General features: G+C 44.2%; 1 protein-coding gene across 2 annotated transcripts in view; it reads right to left on the bottom strand.

The window, feature by feature from the left end:
* Positions 1–6,452: 6,452 nt before the first annotated feature.
* Positions 6,453–17,466, bottom strand: part of LOC138638520 (galactose-3-O-sulfotransferase 2-like) — a 132,316-nt gene continuing 121,302 nt past the window's right edge. For both annotated transcript variants that reach the window (XM_069727890.1, XM_069727891.1), the window contains exon 4: positions 6,453–10,560. In XM_069727890.1, coding sequence (XP_069583991.1) covers positions 9,721–10,560 — 840 coding nt within the window. In that variant the 3' untranslated portion in view covers positions 6,453–9,720. The remainder of the gene's footprint in view (positions 10,561–17,466) is intronic.

The following is a 17,466-nucleotide window of genomic DNA, read 5'->3' as shown; positions in this document are numbered from 1 at the left end:
GTTTTGCTGTTTGCTTCATTCTCTTTTGTGTTTTTTTCATTTAAGACAAATTAAATGAAGATAATAATACCAAATAATTTGTGTTTGCAATCATTTTCAGGAAGAAAATAAGCATTATCTGACAGAATTGCAGGGGTGTCAATGTTTTTGGCCATGACTGTAGTTATTGCCAACACCTGTTAGGTGCCACGGGTAAGTTACAGGTGCTGTTAATTACACATATTAGAGAAGCATCACATGATTTTTCGAACAGTGCCAATACTTTTGTCTACCCCCTTTTTTTTGTTTGGTGTGGAATTATATCCAATTTGGCTTTAGGACAATTCTTTTTGTGTTTTTTCATTTAAGACAAATTAAATGAAGATAATAATAACAAAGAATTTGTGTTTGCAATCATTTTCAGGAAGAAACTGAGTATTATCTGACAGAATTGCAGGGGTGTCAATACTTTTGGCCACAACTGTAGACATATCACAGTATCTTAACCATGTTCAAACAACAGCGACATCTTGTGGCCAGTTAATAACAATAAACTATAAATAAACATCTATTGACAACAAGTTCAATGATTATTCATGAGTGAGTACCAGTAGCGTAGCTACCAGGGATGGCAGAGGGGGCTATCGCCCGGGCCCGGTGCTCTGAGGGGGCCCACCCGGAGCTACGCCACTGTATCTGCATCGGCACTATGGAGCCCCTGAGCAGGCGGGGGGGCCTGGTGCCAGCAGTGGGCCCCCGCCCGTTATCGCAAGGTGAGCTGTATCGGCATCTAGCATCTATTGGGGGGTGCTACCTTATATACAGGATCTGCCTATTGGGGGGTGCTGCCTTATATACAGGATCTACCTATTGGGGGGTACTGCCTTATATACAGGATCTGGCTATGGTGGTGCTGCCTTATATACAGGATCTGCCTATTATGGGGTGCTGCCTTATATACAGGATCTGCCTATTGGGGGGTGCTACCTTATATACAGGATCTGCCTATTGGGGGGGGGTGCTGCCTTATGTACAGGATCTGCCTATTGGGGGGGTGCTGCCTTATGTAAAGGATGTGGCTATGGGGGGTTGCTGCCTTATATACAGGATCTGCCTATTGGGGGTGCTGCTTTATATATAGGATCTGCCTATGGGGGGTGCTGCCTTATATACAGGATCTGCCTATGGGAGGCTGCCTTATACTACAGGATCTGCCTATGGGAGGGTGCTGCCTTATACTACAGGATCTGCCTATGGGGGTGCTGCTTAATACTACAGGGTCTGCCTATAGGGTGCTGCCTTATACTACAGGGTCTGCCTATGGGGTGCTGCCTTATACTACAGGGTCTGCCTATGGGGTGCTGTCTTTTACTACAGGATCTGCCAATAGGAGTGCTGTCTTATATTACAGGGTCTGCCTATGGGGTGCTGCCTTATACTACAGTGTCTGCCTATGGGGTACTGTCTTATGCTACAGGGTCTGCCGATAGGGGTGCTGTCTTATACTACAGGGTCTGCCAATGTGGGTGCTGCTTTATACTACAGGGTCTGGCTATAGGGGTACTGTCTTATACTACAGTGTCTGCCTGTGGGGGTGCTGCCTTGTACTATATTGAGGACTATCTGGCCAATTATACTATATGGAGGTTATCTATGGGGCTATCATACAGTTTGGGCATTACAGTGAAGGGGCATCATACAGTGTGGGGATTACAGTGAGGGGGCCATCATACAGTGTTGAAGCCATCAAACAGTTTGGAGGCTAATAAGTAAGTATACTGTGTGGGTGGTACTATACAGTTAGGGGGCATTATACTGTGTATAGGGAAGCTGTACAGGGGGATACTCAGGACATTATTAAATGTAAAGTGGGCACTTATTGTTATAGGGGAACTCAGGTTACTGTGACTATCGAAGGGGCACAGAGGGCAATATTATTTTCTAGGGGGCAAAATGTGGCCACTGTTTTCTAGGGCACTTGCACCCGGCATTACTTTAGAGGGTACAGAGAACCACACAGCAGCTGCAGTAATAGGGACACATACGGCAGCAGCGGCTCAGTATTGGAGTATCAGCAGGATAAGGAGTTTGTGCAGGCTGGAGATAGATGGTGATGGGGCTGGAATATGAGAAGTGAAACGTGTCTGTTGTATTCTCTGCAGCCGAGTTGTGGCTGGAAGAAGTTGTCATGTCGGCCTGGGCCAGATGGAAAAGACGTGAAAAGTGAACGATTTCCATCATAAAGGACATCAGCGGTAAGAGATTATCTGTAACTGTGCTGTGATCCCTTATATGTTCTGCAGGGCTGGTATCTACCACTGACCATATGGCGGTAATATCCATGTTGGTCTTTATATAGAGATTATCTTCAATAATAGCGCGGTCATCTGCTGAGGTTCTCCTCCAGTATTAGAGCGCGTCACCCAGTTATAATCAAGGTTATCTGGTTAGGGGCCACTCAGAAACTTCGCCCCCATCCCCCCCCTTCCCCCCGGGCCGAACCAAAACCCTAGCTATGCCTCTGGTGAGTACAATTACATTTATCATCAAATATAACGCCCTGGTGAGCCAACACACATCTCACAGCTGTACAATAGCCATGCGGAGAGAATCGGGAGGAATGAAGTGCCATTTGCCTTTTGAAGCTTAGTTTTTCCTAGAACAGTTTGCAGACTCCATATATAGAGCCCCTAATTGCTAGAAGGGCATAATTCCCCTTCAAGTGACCCCATTTTGGAAATTATACCCCTTTGGGAATTTATCTACAGGTGTAGTGACAACTTTGACTCCATGGGTATTTTCCAAAAACAAGTAGCAATGAATGTTGCCAACTAAAAATTGCAAACTGCCATTGTAGTGTCCAGGATGCTGCTGTGACCAGTTGTCACGATTGGACTGGTGGGTAAACTGGGACCAGGGGCACCTTTCCTGGCCCTAACTCTAGGGGACATCCTAACTCGCCCTGTTCCCCGGGATACCTCAGATGGCGAGGATGACGGGGCCTATTGTTGTGAATTCTGCTCTTGGGTTCCCTCCAGTGGTTGTTGGTGGGAATGCAGTTGTCTCTGACTCGCAGTCCTGGCCAGGTGTATCGGATGATTACAATTCTGACTGGGATATTTAGGTGTGCAGGATCCTTTAGCCCTTTCCAGTTGTCAATGTTACTTGTGAAGTGTTGGATCACTTTCTGGCTTCTCCTGTTGCTGCCAAATTCAGCAAAGATAAGTGTTTGGTTTTTGTATCTGTGGCACACTGCTGTGTGCTTGTTTCAGTTTTATTCCTGCTCTGATTGTAGGATTCACTGGAGTTGCAGATTTACGCTCCTACATCTTTTAGTAGATGTAGGAAGTTTTTTGTAGACTCTGCTGTGCATGTTTTGAAGGGTTTTAATACTGACCGCACAGAACTCTGTCCTATCCGGTCCTATCTAGCTAGAGTGGCCTCCTGTGCTAAATCCTGTTTTTCTGCCTGTGTATGTTTTTTCCTCTCCGACTCACCGCCAATATTTGTGGGGGGCTGTCTATCCTTTGGGGATTTTCTCTGAGGCAAGATACTATTCCTATTTCCATCTTTAGGGGTATTTAGTCCTCCGGCTGTGACGAGGTGTCTAGGTGTGTTAGGTACACTCCACGGCTACTTCTAGTTGCGGTGTTAAGTTCAGGATTGCGGTCAGTATAGTGGACAACTTCTCCAGTGAAAGTTCTCATGCAGCTCCTAGGTCACCGGATCATAACAGCCTCCGCCCTCGCCCTGTCTCCTGACTGCCGCCCTGCGTCTGTCCCCCTCCCCACCTGGGGAAGACAGGCGCTACCGTGTAGAACAGTACACCAACCCGACAAACAAGGGAACAAAAACAAGGGTAAAAAGAAAACTCCACTCACACAAAATATGCTCTCACAAATAACAAATGTATCCACCAGGGTGTGAAGGATGGGGAAGGTAAATAAAGCAGGTAAGGATGAGGAATTTTCCAAGCGAACAAACCATACAACTGTCGCACAATAAATTCCTCCAGCTCTCCAAACACCAGCTCCTCACTACTCCAGGTCTATCAAGCAAGTGCTATCTCAGACAAAGATCTGACCAGAAGGCCTAGCTTTTATAGGAGAGAGGAGTGGCTAACCGAGCACAGCTGAAAGCAGGAATTTCCACATGGCCTATTAATCCCTGTCCTGCTGAAAGAAAACAAAACACCTTTAATACACAGGAGAAGTGCTTCCTCTCAGCGAAGAAGCAGAAGCCGTCAGACACAGCGGTCTTCTGGTACTGCTCTGTCGCGGTAACTCCGTGACACTAGTATGTTGCAGTCACCAGTACATTATGTACACCAGTACATTATGCCCAACCCGTGCTTCAGGAGACATGCACCCGTAAGTTAGGTGGGTCCTCATTGCTTCAGAATTGTCAAACATGTGGACTCTGTATGTGGTTTAAGTACACTGTGGGGCTCAGATGGGAGGGGGCATTTGGATTTCTGAGCGCAGAATTTGCTGAATTTCTTTTGGCGGCTGAGGAGCCATTTTGCTTTCCCATAGCCTTTGTACTACCAGTAACATGGAAGCCCCCTATATTTCTGCTAACAGATGATGGAACTGAGTGGGGACTTGCTTTTGTTGTGAATTGAGTTGAAGCTTTTATTGGGAACATTTTACATAACGTTTGGGATCACATTTATCCTGCGCTCTACACTGTGCACTTACTTTGCGATTTCCATCTAAATCTCTATCCAAGAAGTATCGTTTTTTCCTTGCGGAGATTGACATGCTAAGCATGCCAAGATGAGGAGACTTAAAGCCCAAATGCTCCTCTGGGAAATATGCAAATTGTCTCTTCAGAGAGGAAGAGAACTAGAACTCTAGTGCCACCTATTGGAAGTCAACACTGACTTTTAGGATTGCTACTTCCAATAGGTGGCACTAGAGTTCTAGTTCTCTTCCTCTCTGAAGAGACAATTTGCATCTAAATCTCTGAGAGACGTGATTCAGATGAAACCCTTAAGGGACCCATTCACTATATTGAGGCAGCAGCGTTACTCTGGACTCCATCAGGCCTCTGTTCAGCGGTGTTCTTCTTCTTTTATGAAATGCACAAAACTGTGGCCGCCGGCACTTTTATGCAATCCTAAAACGACAGATACCGCTGGATCACAGGTCAGATGGCATCCGCAGTGCTTTCATCTGCCTCATTATAGGGAATCTTCTGTCGAGGATTCTGTCTGAATCACATATTTCAGAGATTTACATGGAAACTCCGAAGCAAGAGCTCAGACAGAGAACAGGATAAATATGCGCCTCGTCTTACTGCAATCTTTGGGAGGCAAAATGAAAAAATCAACAGCAGGTGAAGAATTGGCTTTATTTATTTTTTCACCATTCCTCGTGCAGTATAAGTGATTAGGCGACCTTATTATTCCAGTCGGTGCGATTACAGCGATACCAGATTTATATTGTTTTTTTTTTGTTTGGCTGCTGTCACATAATAAGGCCGGTTTCACACGTCAGTGGCTCCGGTACGTGAGGTGACAGTTTCCTCACGTACCGGAGACACTGACTCACGTAGACACATTGAAATCAATGTGTCTCTGCACATGTCAGCGTGTTTTCACGAACCGTGTGTCCGTTTGGAAAACACAGAGACATGTCAGTGTTGGTGGGAGCGCACAGATTACACGGACCCATTAAAGTCAATTGGTCCGTGTAAAACACGTACCACACACGGACGTTGTCTGTGTGCAGTCCGTGTGCCGTGCAGGAGACAGCGCTACAGTTAGCGCTGTCCCCACACGTGGTGCTGAAGCCACCATTCATATCGTCTCTGCAGCAGGGTTTGCTGTAGAGAAGATTTGAATAATCCTTTTTTTTTTTTTGTTTCTCGTGTTTATAATAAAGATCCATGTCCCCAACCCCCTCCCACCTCCTGTGCGCCCTCCCGCTGTTATTAAAATACTCACCCGGCTCCCTCGCTGGTGCTGCTTCCTGTCCTAGCCGCACCTTCTACTGTATGAGCGGTCACGTGGGGCCGACCATTACAGTCATGAATATGCGGCTCCAGCTCCCATAGGGAGCTATAACTTTATTTTTCCGCTAGTGGAGGTGTATGGTGGCTTGTTTTTTGTGGACAAAATTACATTTTCAGCAGTACCATGTTTATTTATAACTGTCTTTTTTTATCACGTTTTATTCCACTTTTTGTTCAGTGGTATGATGATAAAGCATTGTTTTTTTGCCTTATTTTTCATTTTTTTTATGATGTCCACTAAAGGGGTTAAGTAGTGGGACAGTTTTATAAGTTGGCTCATTCTGGAAGCAGCGATACCAAAAAAATGTACTTTTATTGTTTTTTTTTATACCAATATTTACAAGTACAATATCTTTGAAATTTTTTTTAATATTATTACAATTTAATTTTTTTTTTACTTTTATTTTACTTTTTTACTTTGTCCAATTATGGAACTATCTTTTTTTTGCAGGCTGATAGCTTGCATAGCATGGAGATGCAGCAGCATCCCCATGCTATGCAACGCAAACTGTCAGCGCGGCACAGACAGAGTAAGTTGATGACCATGCTCTGAGCATAATCTAGCAACTTTACTAGCTCTGGTGACCCAGATATCGTTATGATGATGACATCGTGTCCCCATGGAAACGATCGGGACTCCGTGTGCCGTCCCAGGGTCTCCGATCGATGGGCAGAGAAGCAGAGAAGCTGTCTTCCCTCTGCCGGGTCCGGAAATGCTGTGATCGTGTTTGCACCACTCCTGGTACTAAGTGCAGTGTGTCAGCTGTCAGAATCAGCTGACACCCGGCGGTGATTGAGCACACACAGCTTGTGTGCGTGCAAAATCGCTGGGACCGAATAATCTGTCCCACATCCATAAGTACCAGGGCACAATGATGTATTATTACGTACAAGGTTGGAAAGGGGTTAATACATTCACACTACATTACATACACATATACACAGTTTAATGAAAAAAATAATGATAGGAGAGCTTCTTTAAAGGCAACAAAGCTACAGATTTTATATAAATTGTATAAAGTGCTCAGCATAAATGAGTACACCCCTTTTGAACCATAAAGACTTAATCAATTCTTCACTGAATACAAGAACAATTTTCAAAATTTTGATAAATCTGTATTTCATAGAACATTTCTTTAACCCATAGCATGAAAGTAAGGCTAATAATACTAATATAACTTTCATTACAAAATCTTCAGTTTTACTCAAATTTATTGATAACAAAAATGAGAACACCCCACATAAAAAACTGCTACATCTTGCATTTTGTGTGACCTCAAAGATTTTTAAGGACACTCCCAAGTGTTTTAGGCTTGGAATGTACAAGATGGCGACATATTGCCACATCTATCTTTTTCCATTATTCAAGAAGACACACAATGCAAAGATTGAGTCAATTTCTCCCCTTTTTATCTAGTTTGAGGTGGGATTTTCATATTACCCACACCTGTTACTTGCCACAGGTGAACTTCATCGAGCATCACATTCTTGAAACAATGTTGTTTACCCACAGTTTTGGAAAGGTGCCAACATTTTTTTTATGTTTTATGTCAAATGATGTCCAATTTGCTTTTTCTCTCATGTGTATAAGAAAACATGTGTATTTGCAATAATTTTCTGTGAGAATTGTGAGAAATACTTCATTTTCTGGAACAATTTCAAGGGTGCCAACACTTTCGGCAATGACTGTACATATACTGTATGTACATACTAAATTTCTTAACATCTGGAAGTTGAATGAGGATTGAAATTTCATGTACTTGTAGAAACTAGAAAACTATAGCTACAATATACTTTCCTAAACTAAAATTCTCAGGAAATCTGCCAGGTGCATGTAGAAGAAATAATGGCAAGGCTTGGTCTGCAGATGGAAAAAACAAGAGGCTCTGGTTTGCAGGGTTGTATCTAAGGGGGAGCAGACGTGGAATTTGCCCTAGATGCAACCTGCACAGGGGCTCCGTGTGGGGTGCATACATACAGTGATATGCCAAATAGACATGTACAGCTTTCATGTACAGCAGGGGTGTCAAACTGCATTCCTCGAGGGCTGCAAACAGGTCATGTTTTCAGGATTTCCTTGTACTGCACAGGTGATAAATTAATCACCTACACACATAATGATTGCAGCACCTTGTGCAATGCTAAGGAAATCTTGAAAACGCGCATGGTTTGCGGCCCTCGAAGAATGCAGTTTGACACCCCTGATGTACAGACATGTACAGAGGCTAGATATGTAGTCAGAATCAAGCCGTAAGTTTGGAAATCGCATAATTGCGGTTACATAACGTTGGCAAGGCAGAATCCTGACAATGTGTGGTGCGCTGTAAGCTTTCAGAATTCTGCAGTCACATAAAGTCACTGCAGACTTTCATCAAAAACTTGAACAGCCCCATTAATTATAAAAATAAGCACTCTAGTGTACCCAGTTCAAACCACTTGTAGCATAACCATTGTCAGAATTTAGCTGGCTATCAAGCTGAGAAAATGTGAAGCTCAGGTTCTCAGCTTTCAATTGTACTCGCGTCTTTCAAACACAAGTACAAGGACTGTGGTGTGTGTCATTAAACAGTGGGGCTGTGCATATGTGTGTCTTTATACAGTGGGGCTGTGCTTGTGTGTGTGTCATTCTAAGTGAATGCAGACTTGTGAATCCTCACATTGCTTGCAGTGCTGTGGTTATTCGACGGGTTTGTGACTGCAAGTTTGTGATTTGAATACATGTGGTCACATGCCGACTAGACTTGCATGGCCTAATACAACTGTACTGAACAAGGCCAGAAACAGTCTAGTCGGAATGTGGCTCGGAATATATAGATCGCATACTTGCGGTCACAAGACCACCTGTTCCCGGTGCCGACACCAGAGAATCTTCACAGCGCACAGTGCGCACGATATGATTCACACATAGTGACTGTAGACATGTAGCATAAAATCTGACTACCCCTTTATGGATGGGCCGCTACTCATGGGCCACTGCTGTGCGCTTGTCCCCAGGCTAAAATTTGCCAGCCAGCCCCTGAGTACAATTGAAGTGCTAATTGCTGGCACTTTGGCAAGGCAGAATCCTGACAATGTGTGGTGCGCTGTGAGCTTTCAGAATTCTGCAGTCACATAAAGTCACTGCAGACTTTCATCAAAAACTTGAACAGCCCCATTAATTATAAAATTAAGCACTCTAGTGTACCCAGGTCAGGTTGACATCACTAGCATGATCATGTCAGCTGATCACACAGTTGACATCACAGCTGCGCCGTATAGGAGGTGGACGGCAGCAAGGCTAGTACTACAATAGAGCCCAAAACACAGGAGTTCTATTGGGGGGGTGTAAGGAGGTAACCGTATCGGGTAAGGGGGAGTGTGTAAATGTGTTAGGAGATGACAGTATGCTTCCCAGTTCCAAATTTATATTTGAGGTAGGCTGTATGTACTATGTACATCTCTGGAATCATGGAACATGTCAGTAAAGATGATATTGTTCAAGTTATCTATTTAATGCTCTGTTCACATCTATATTCTTATTTCTGTTTGGATACCCGACGGACCATTTTTATTATCAGATGTTTCTGATTTCCACCACGGTGTCAATTTACAGGACAAAATAGCAAAACCTGCATTTTTGTCTTGACTGTGTTTCTAAGCAAAGCTTTACGGGTGTAGGAAGTGGACATTTGTTAAATATTGTGGAATAAGGAATGTTGGGTGGATAATGCGGATGTCACATGTTCATGGCTTCAATGATGACTTAGTAACATTCTTCATTGGTTTTCCTAAAATTTGTAAAGTTGTTGTCCTTTGTATGAGCATTTTCCTCTGCTTATTTTGTAAAATTGTATTGTACTGAAGTTCTGGAGTGACGAGTCTTTTGCACAGCAGCTCATCATCCTTAGATAGTCCAACCTTTAGGTTGTAACCAAGGATTTTGGCAATCCCAGATTGATATGGCTGCAATGACTGGTCCCTAATTTTTTGGGGGTCAACCTCATCCTCAAGACATTTTTCAGACATCAAAGTCCTTATTTTCTGTAGCTCTTTAACCTCATGCTCCATACGTTCCACTCCAAATGTCTGTACACGTTTCCAGAAAGTATTATTAAAATAGACATACATATCCCAGTCCAAATTATTCCATGATTTTATCTTTTCTTTAGTTTCCAGTGTTAGTGTTTTTTTAGTACTGTTGCTTCTACTATTCAGAGGGAAAGACAGGACATCATAAAAAGACCAGCAGAGAGCATCCTTCAGGAGAACAAGAGACTCATCATAATATTCTGTGATCAGCACCAGATCAAATATGTTATCCATTGCGTGCCATGATAATACTGATTGCTCAGGGGAATCATTAGGCTCAAAACCTAAATCAAAAGTTATCCAATCTTTACCAAGATAGCCATGTCCATCTGTACCTTTGTAATATATTTTTGAATTGTTTAAAAAATCTTCCAGGTTTTTAGCCATTTTGAAGGGTCCATTGTTCCTGTTATAGGCAAAAGATGATTCCATCCGAGAGACTGGGTTTCGCAGGATGGTGAAGTAGAATGTTTCATCTGGCATCACTTTTCTAACCTGTTTAAAATTAATCAATTAGATAATTAATCCATTATAAAAAGGACATTTTAATAAAATCTACTATATAATCTTCTCTTTCTGTCTGTTTGTCTGTAACGGAAATCTCGCGTCGCTGATTGGTCGCCACATAGTTCATTCACGTTTACTGAACAAGTTCTGTCAGTCACAGTGCCACGTAGTTCTGTCAGTCACAGTGCCACATAGTTCAGTCACGTTTAGTGAACAAATTCTGTCAGTCACAGTGTGATGTAGTTCAGTCAAGTTTACTGGACAAGTTCTGTCAGTCATAGTGCCACGTAGTTTAATCACGTTTACTGAACAAGTTCTGTCAGTCACAGTGCCACGTAGTTCAGTCACGTTTAGTGAACAAATTCTGTCAGTCACAGTGTGATGTAGTTCAGTCACGTTTACTGGACAAGTCCTGTCAGTCATAGTGCCACGTAGTTTAGTCACGTTTACTGAACAAGTTCTGTCAGTCACAGTGCCAAGTAATTCAGTCACGTTTACTGAACAAGTTCTGTCAGTCACAGTGTGATGTAGTTCAGTCACGTTTACTGAACAAGTTCTGTCAGTCACAGTGCCAAGTAATTCAGTCACGTTTACTGAACAAGTTCTGTCAGTCACTGTGTGACATAGTTCAATTTACTAAACACGTTTAGTCAGTCAATGTGGTGTACAAAAATATTTTGTGTTGATATTGAAAACAAATATATTATAGTGTCGAAGTACTTCTTTCGCCCAATGATTTATTTGAATACAGTTAGATATTCATGTAATGGTTTATATATTTTGATGATCTGTTTAATAATTTTGCTCGTCAGGGCAGTGGGGTACTCGGAGCCGGGTCCTCTGGTTCTCATCGGGGATGTCACGGTGGCTGACCCAGTCCATGGCCCTTTGAGGGGCGTCCAATAAAAGGACAAAAGTTTATAAGATAATGTTCGTGACGCCACCTGTGGTATTCGGTCAGGGTGATCGACGCTACTTAGGGGTCCCCTGGGGTGATGTTATGGCAGCTAGATGGTATACCTTCCCACAGGTGAAGTGTATCCCCAGGGCTTCCCAGACTGTTGATGGTGAATGGTGGATGTTGTTAGGAGCAGTGAATAATGAGGACACAAGGTTGCAGTCTCTTTACCTTTACTGAAGGCTTCAGCGTCCACAGTCCAGAGCACCAGATCACAGGGTAGGCAGAGTCCGGCCGGTCTGAAGGCAAATCCAGAGTCCCCTTATCCAGGTGGAAATCAGTAGCCTTCCTCTAGCGCCTGAGTGTTGTAGTCCCTCCCTGCTGAGCTTCTCGGTGAGGTCCTCACAACTGATATTGGTGTTCTAGATGTTATGTCTCTTTCTCTCTGTCCCCCAGATGGTATGGATAGGACAAACCTGTATGACTGATGGCCTGAGGCTTTTTTACAGGGACCCTACGGACGCCCCAGCCCCCACAAGTTGCCACCGTGCCTCCTGGGTAAGGGGCGGGCAACTAATATGGAACTAGCTGTCCTGCCAGTCTCTGAAGCAAGGCTTGGAGACGATTGCTCCCTCGGTGTTCTGGCTACTGGCTTCTGTGCCTCAGAAGGAGGCAGCCTTTTACAGGGCAGAACTCCTTCTGGTTTTCTCTCCTTTCGCTATGACTTCATTTCTCACTCTCAGCAACGCAATTCCCTTTGTGTCCTTTCTTAGGATGCTGCCGCACGTGGGGCAGGCGCAGCTCCGTGGCCTTCTATCTAGGCCTCTGACAGGATCCCACCCCTGTCAGGAACCTCTCTGTCTGCAATGGTTTGATGTTCCTCCTTTCCCCTGTCTGCCTGACATTTGCTGCCTGGGTTAAACCCAGTCATCTTCTGCCTGACTTCCTATCCAAGCCACCAGTTTTACCCAACTGTGAGAAGTGCCCTAATAGATAGGAGCATAGCTCCCCCTGGTGGACTGGAGTGTGAAGTGTGTTGTGTGGTTTGTGATACCTGGTAAGGTGATCTCCTTTATTGCCATCAGATGTAACATCACTCCCCCTGGTGGAAGAATGACATTACTGCAACGACATTACAGCTTCCCCTCACACTTTAACCCTGCAATGGCCAGAGGATTTTTCAGTTTTGCCTTTTTGCTCTTTCCCAGAGCCAAAACTTTGTTATTTTTCTGTCAATATGGCCATGTGAAGGCTTATTTTTTGCGGGGCAAGTTGTACTTTTGAACTTTTAGTCAATAGGCGCAGGCGGATCACAATTCTGCCCGCACCTATTGCGGGCACATGTCAGCTGTTCAAAACAGCTGACATGTCCCAACTTTGATGTGGGCTCATCGCCGGAGCCTGCATCAAAGTGGGGGTTCTGCGATCGGATGTACTATTCCATCCGATGGCAGAAAGGTGTTAAAGACATACTGACAGGGAATTTAGATTGTGAGCCCCAAAGTGGATAGTGATGATAATGTCAGTAAAGAGCTGTTGAAATTAATGGTGCTATATAAACGAGTAAAATAAATAAATGTGAAAAAATGTGAAGCTAGAGAGTATAAGGATAGAAAATCCACTGAATTGTACATTGCAGCACTGTGGATGAGAGATTATAAAATCTCATCCATGACCTTTGAGAAAATGCTCAGTGCAAATCGATGTTCTGTGGATTAATCCACAGAACAGGTCAAGTTATGCTGCTAATTATCAATGAATGTTTATTTTGATTTTTTGTGTTGCAAAGGATGACAATTTAAACTAATTTCCTGCATTTCCACAACAAAATTTGCACAATGTGCTGTGAATTTTGCAACTGTGAAACCAAGAAAATGAACACAAGTCATGTACAGTAGGTGCCCTGTCATGATCCCAATGGCAGGGGATCACAAAAAGGACAAGCACAGATACAAACAAGCTCTAGGGCGATGGAACCTGAGCTGACCGCGACCCTAAACCTAACACACAAATAAAAGTAGCCGGGGAACGTGCCTACGATGATCCTAGACGTCTCGCTCCAGCCGAAGATCTAACTTCCCCTATCAGAAGAAACACAGACCTCTCTTGCCTCCAGAGAAATACCCCACAGCAAATAGCAGCCCCCCACATATAATGACGGTGAAATGAGAGGAAAGCACATACGTAGTATGAAAACAGTTTCAGCAAAATGAGGCCCGCTAAAGCTAGATAGCAGAGGATACAAAAGTGAACTGCGCGGTCAGCGAAAAACCCTTCAAAAAACCATCCTGAAATTACTTGAACTCATGTGCCAACTCATGGTACATGAAAAGCAATTTCAGCCCACTAGAGCAACCAGCAGCAGAGAATCACATATCTGCAGGCTGGACTAAAAACCAAATTAAGCAAAACACAAAACAGGAAAATCCAAACTTAGCTTGTCCAGAAGGTTCTAGGAGCAGGGAGCAGAGGTAACAAGACACACTGGATACATTGATAACCGGCGAGGAAATGCCAGCAAAGCCAGGTTAAATAGGAAACTCCCATATGCTGATGGAACAGGTGGAACCCAGAAACCCAGGAAAGACAAGTCACCCAGTACCATCAGTAACCACCAGAGGGAGCCCAAAAACAGAACTCACAACAGTACCCCCCCCCTTGAGGAGGGGTCACCGAACCCTCACGAGAACCACCAGGGCGACCAGGATGAGCCCTATGAAAAGCGCGAACCAAATCATCAGCATGAACATCCGAGGCAACCACCCAAGAATTATCCTCCTGACCATAACCCTTCCACTTGACCAAATACTGGAGTTTCAGTCTGGAAACACGAGAATCCAAGATCTTCTCCACAACATACTCCAATTCTCCCTCCACCAGCACTGGAGCAGGAGGCTCAAGAGAAGGAACAACAGGTACCTCATACTTCCACAACAACGACCGATGAAACACATTATGAATAGCAAACGATGCCGGGAGATCCAAACGAAATGACACAGGGTTAAGAATTTCCAAGATCCTATAGGGACCGATGAACCGAGGCTTGAACTTAGGAGAAGAGACCTTCATAGGAACAAAACGAGAAGACAACCACACCAAGTCACCAACAAGAAGTCGAGGACCCACGCGGCGACGGCGATTAGCAAACTGCTGAGCCTTCTCCTGGGACAACTTCAAATTGTCCACCACATGACTCCAAATCCGATGCAACCTATCCACCACCATGTCCACTCCAGGACAATCAGAAGGTTCCACCTGACCAGAGGAAAAACGAGGATGAAACCCCGAATTACAAAAGAAAGGAGAAACCAAGGTAGCAGAACTAGCCCGATTATTAAGCGCAAACTCGGCCAGCGGCAAAAAGGTAACCCAGTCATCCTGATCAGCAGAAACAAAACACCTTAAATAAGTTTCCAAAGTCTGATTAGTTCGTTCAGTCTGGCCATTCGTCTGAGGATGGAATGCAGACGAAAAGGACAAATCAATGCCCATCTTAGCACAGAAAGTCCGCCAAAATCTAGACACAAACTGGGATCCCCTGTCAGAAACGATGTTCTCAGGAATCCCATGCAAACGAACCACATTCTGAAAAAACAGAGGGACCAACTCAGAGGAGGAAGGCAACTTAGGCAAGGGTACCAGATGAACCATTTTAGAAAAGCGATCACACACAACCCAGATGACAGACATTTTTTGAGAGACAGGGAGATCCGAAATAAAGTCCATGGAAATGTGCGTCCAAGGCCTTTTCGGGATAGGCAAAGGTGACAACAATCCACTGGCCCGAGAACAGCAAGGCTTAGCCCGAGCACAAACCTCACAAGACTGCACAAAAGAACGCACATCCCTCGACAAGGAAGGCCACCAAAAAGACCTGGCCACCAAGTCTCTAGTACCAAATATTCCAGGATGACCTGCCAACGCAGAAGAATGGACCTCGGAGATGACTCTACTGGTCCAATTATCCGGAACAAACAGTCTCTCAGGCGGACAACGATCAGGTTTAGCCACCTGAAACTCCTGCAAAGCACGTCGCAAGTCTGGGGAGACAGCAGACAAAATCACCCCATCCCTAAGGATACCAGAGGGCTCAGAATTTCCAAGGGAGTCAGGCACAAAACTCCTAGAAAGAGCATCCGCCTTCACATTCTTTGAACCTGGCAGGTATGAAACCACAAAATTGAAACGAGAGAAAAACAGTGACCAACGAGCCTGTCTAGGATTCAGACGCCTGGCAGACTCAAGGTAAATCAAATTTTTGTGATCAGTCAAGACCACCACACGATGTCTAGCACCCTCTAGCCAATGACGCCACTCCTCAAATGCCCACTTCATGGCCAAAAGTTCCCGATTACCAACATCATAATTCCGCTCAGCCGGCGAAAACTTTCTAGAAAAAAACGCGCATGGCTTCATCACTGAGCCATCGGAGCTTCTCTGTGACAAAACCGCCCCCGCTCCAATCTCGGAAGCATCAACCTCAACCTGAAAAGGGAGCGAAACATCTGGCTGACGCAACACAGGAGCAGAAGAAAACCGGCGCTTAAGTTCCTGAAAGGCCTCCACAGCCGCAGGAGACCAATTAGCAACATCAGCACCCTTCTTAGTCAAATCCGTCAAAGGCTTAACAACACTAGAAAAATTAGTTATAAAACGACGATAGAAATTAGCAAAGCCCAAGAACTTCTGTAGACTCTTAAGAGATGTAGGCTGCGTCCAGTCACAAATAGCCTGAACCTTGACGGGATCCATCTCAATAGTAGAATGGGAAAAAATATACCCCAAGAAAGAAGTCTTCTGGACTCCAAAGAGACACTTTGAGCCTTTTACAAACAAGGAATTGGCCCGCAGGACCTGAAACACCTTCCTGACCTGCTGAACATGAGACTCCCAGTCATCAGAAAAAACCAAAATATCATCCAAATACACAATCATAAATTTATCCAGATATTCACGGAAAATATCGTGCATAAAGGACTGGAAGACTGAAGGAGCATTAGAAAGTCCAAAAGGCATTACCAAATACTCAAAATGGCCCTCAGGCGTATTAAATGCGGTTTTCCACTCATCACCTTGCTTTATTCGTATAAGATTATACGCACCCCGAAGATCAATCTTAGTGAACCATTTAGCCCCCTTAATGCGAGCAAACAAATCAGTCAACAATGGCAAAGGATACTGATATTTTACGGTAATCTTATTCAAAAGACGATAATCTATACAAGGCCTCAAGGAACCATCTTTCTTGGCCACGAAAAAAAAACCTGCTCCCAAAGGGGACAAAGATGGACGGATATGTCCCTTTTCCAAGGACTCCTTAACATAATCCCGCATAGCAGTATGCTCTGGCACTGACAGATTGAACAAACGACCTTTAGGAAATTTACTGCCCGGAATTAAATTTATAGCACAATCGCAATCCCTGTGAGGAGGAAGCGAACTGAGCTTAGGCTCCTCAAAAACATCCCGATAGTCAGACAAAAACACAGGAATCTCAGAAGGAGTAGATGAAGCGATAGAAATCGGAGGTGCATCATCATGAACCCCCTGACAACCCCAGCTTAACACAGACACTGATTTCCAGTCAAGGACTGGATTATGAGTTTGTAACCATGGCAGACCAAGTACTAGAACATCATGCAAATTATACAGTACCAGGAAGCGAATCACCTCCTGATGAACGGGAGTCATACGCATGGTCACTTGTGTCCAGTACTGAGGTTTATTCATAGCCAAAGGTGTAGAGTCAATTCCCTTCAAAGGAATAGGGACTTCCAGAGGCTCCAGACTAAACCCACAGCGATTGGCAAATGACCAATCCATAAGACTCAGGGCAGCGCCTGAATCCACATAGGCATCGACGGAAATGGATGATAATGAACAAATCAGAGTCACAGACAGAATGAACTTAGACTGTAAAGTACTAATGGCAACAGACTTATCAACCTTTTTTGTGCGTTTAGAGCATGCTGATATAACATGAGCTGAATCACCAC

Source organism: Ranitomeya imitator, chromosome 5 (genome assembly GCF_032444005.1).
Source record: "Ranitomeya imitator isolate aRanImi1 chromosome 5, aRanImi1.pri, whole genome shotgun sequence".
NCBI lineage: Eukaryota > Metazoa > Chordata > Amphibia > Anura > Dendrobatidae > Ranitomeya > Ranitomeya imitator.
The sequence above is the reverse complement of the archived record's forward strand: the minus strand, read 5'-3'. Positions and strand labels throughout refer to the sequence as shown.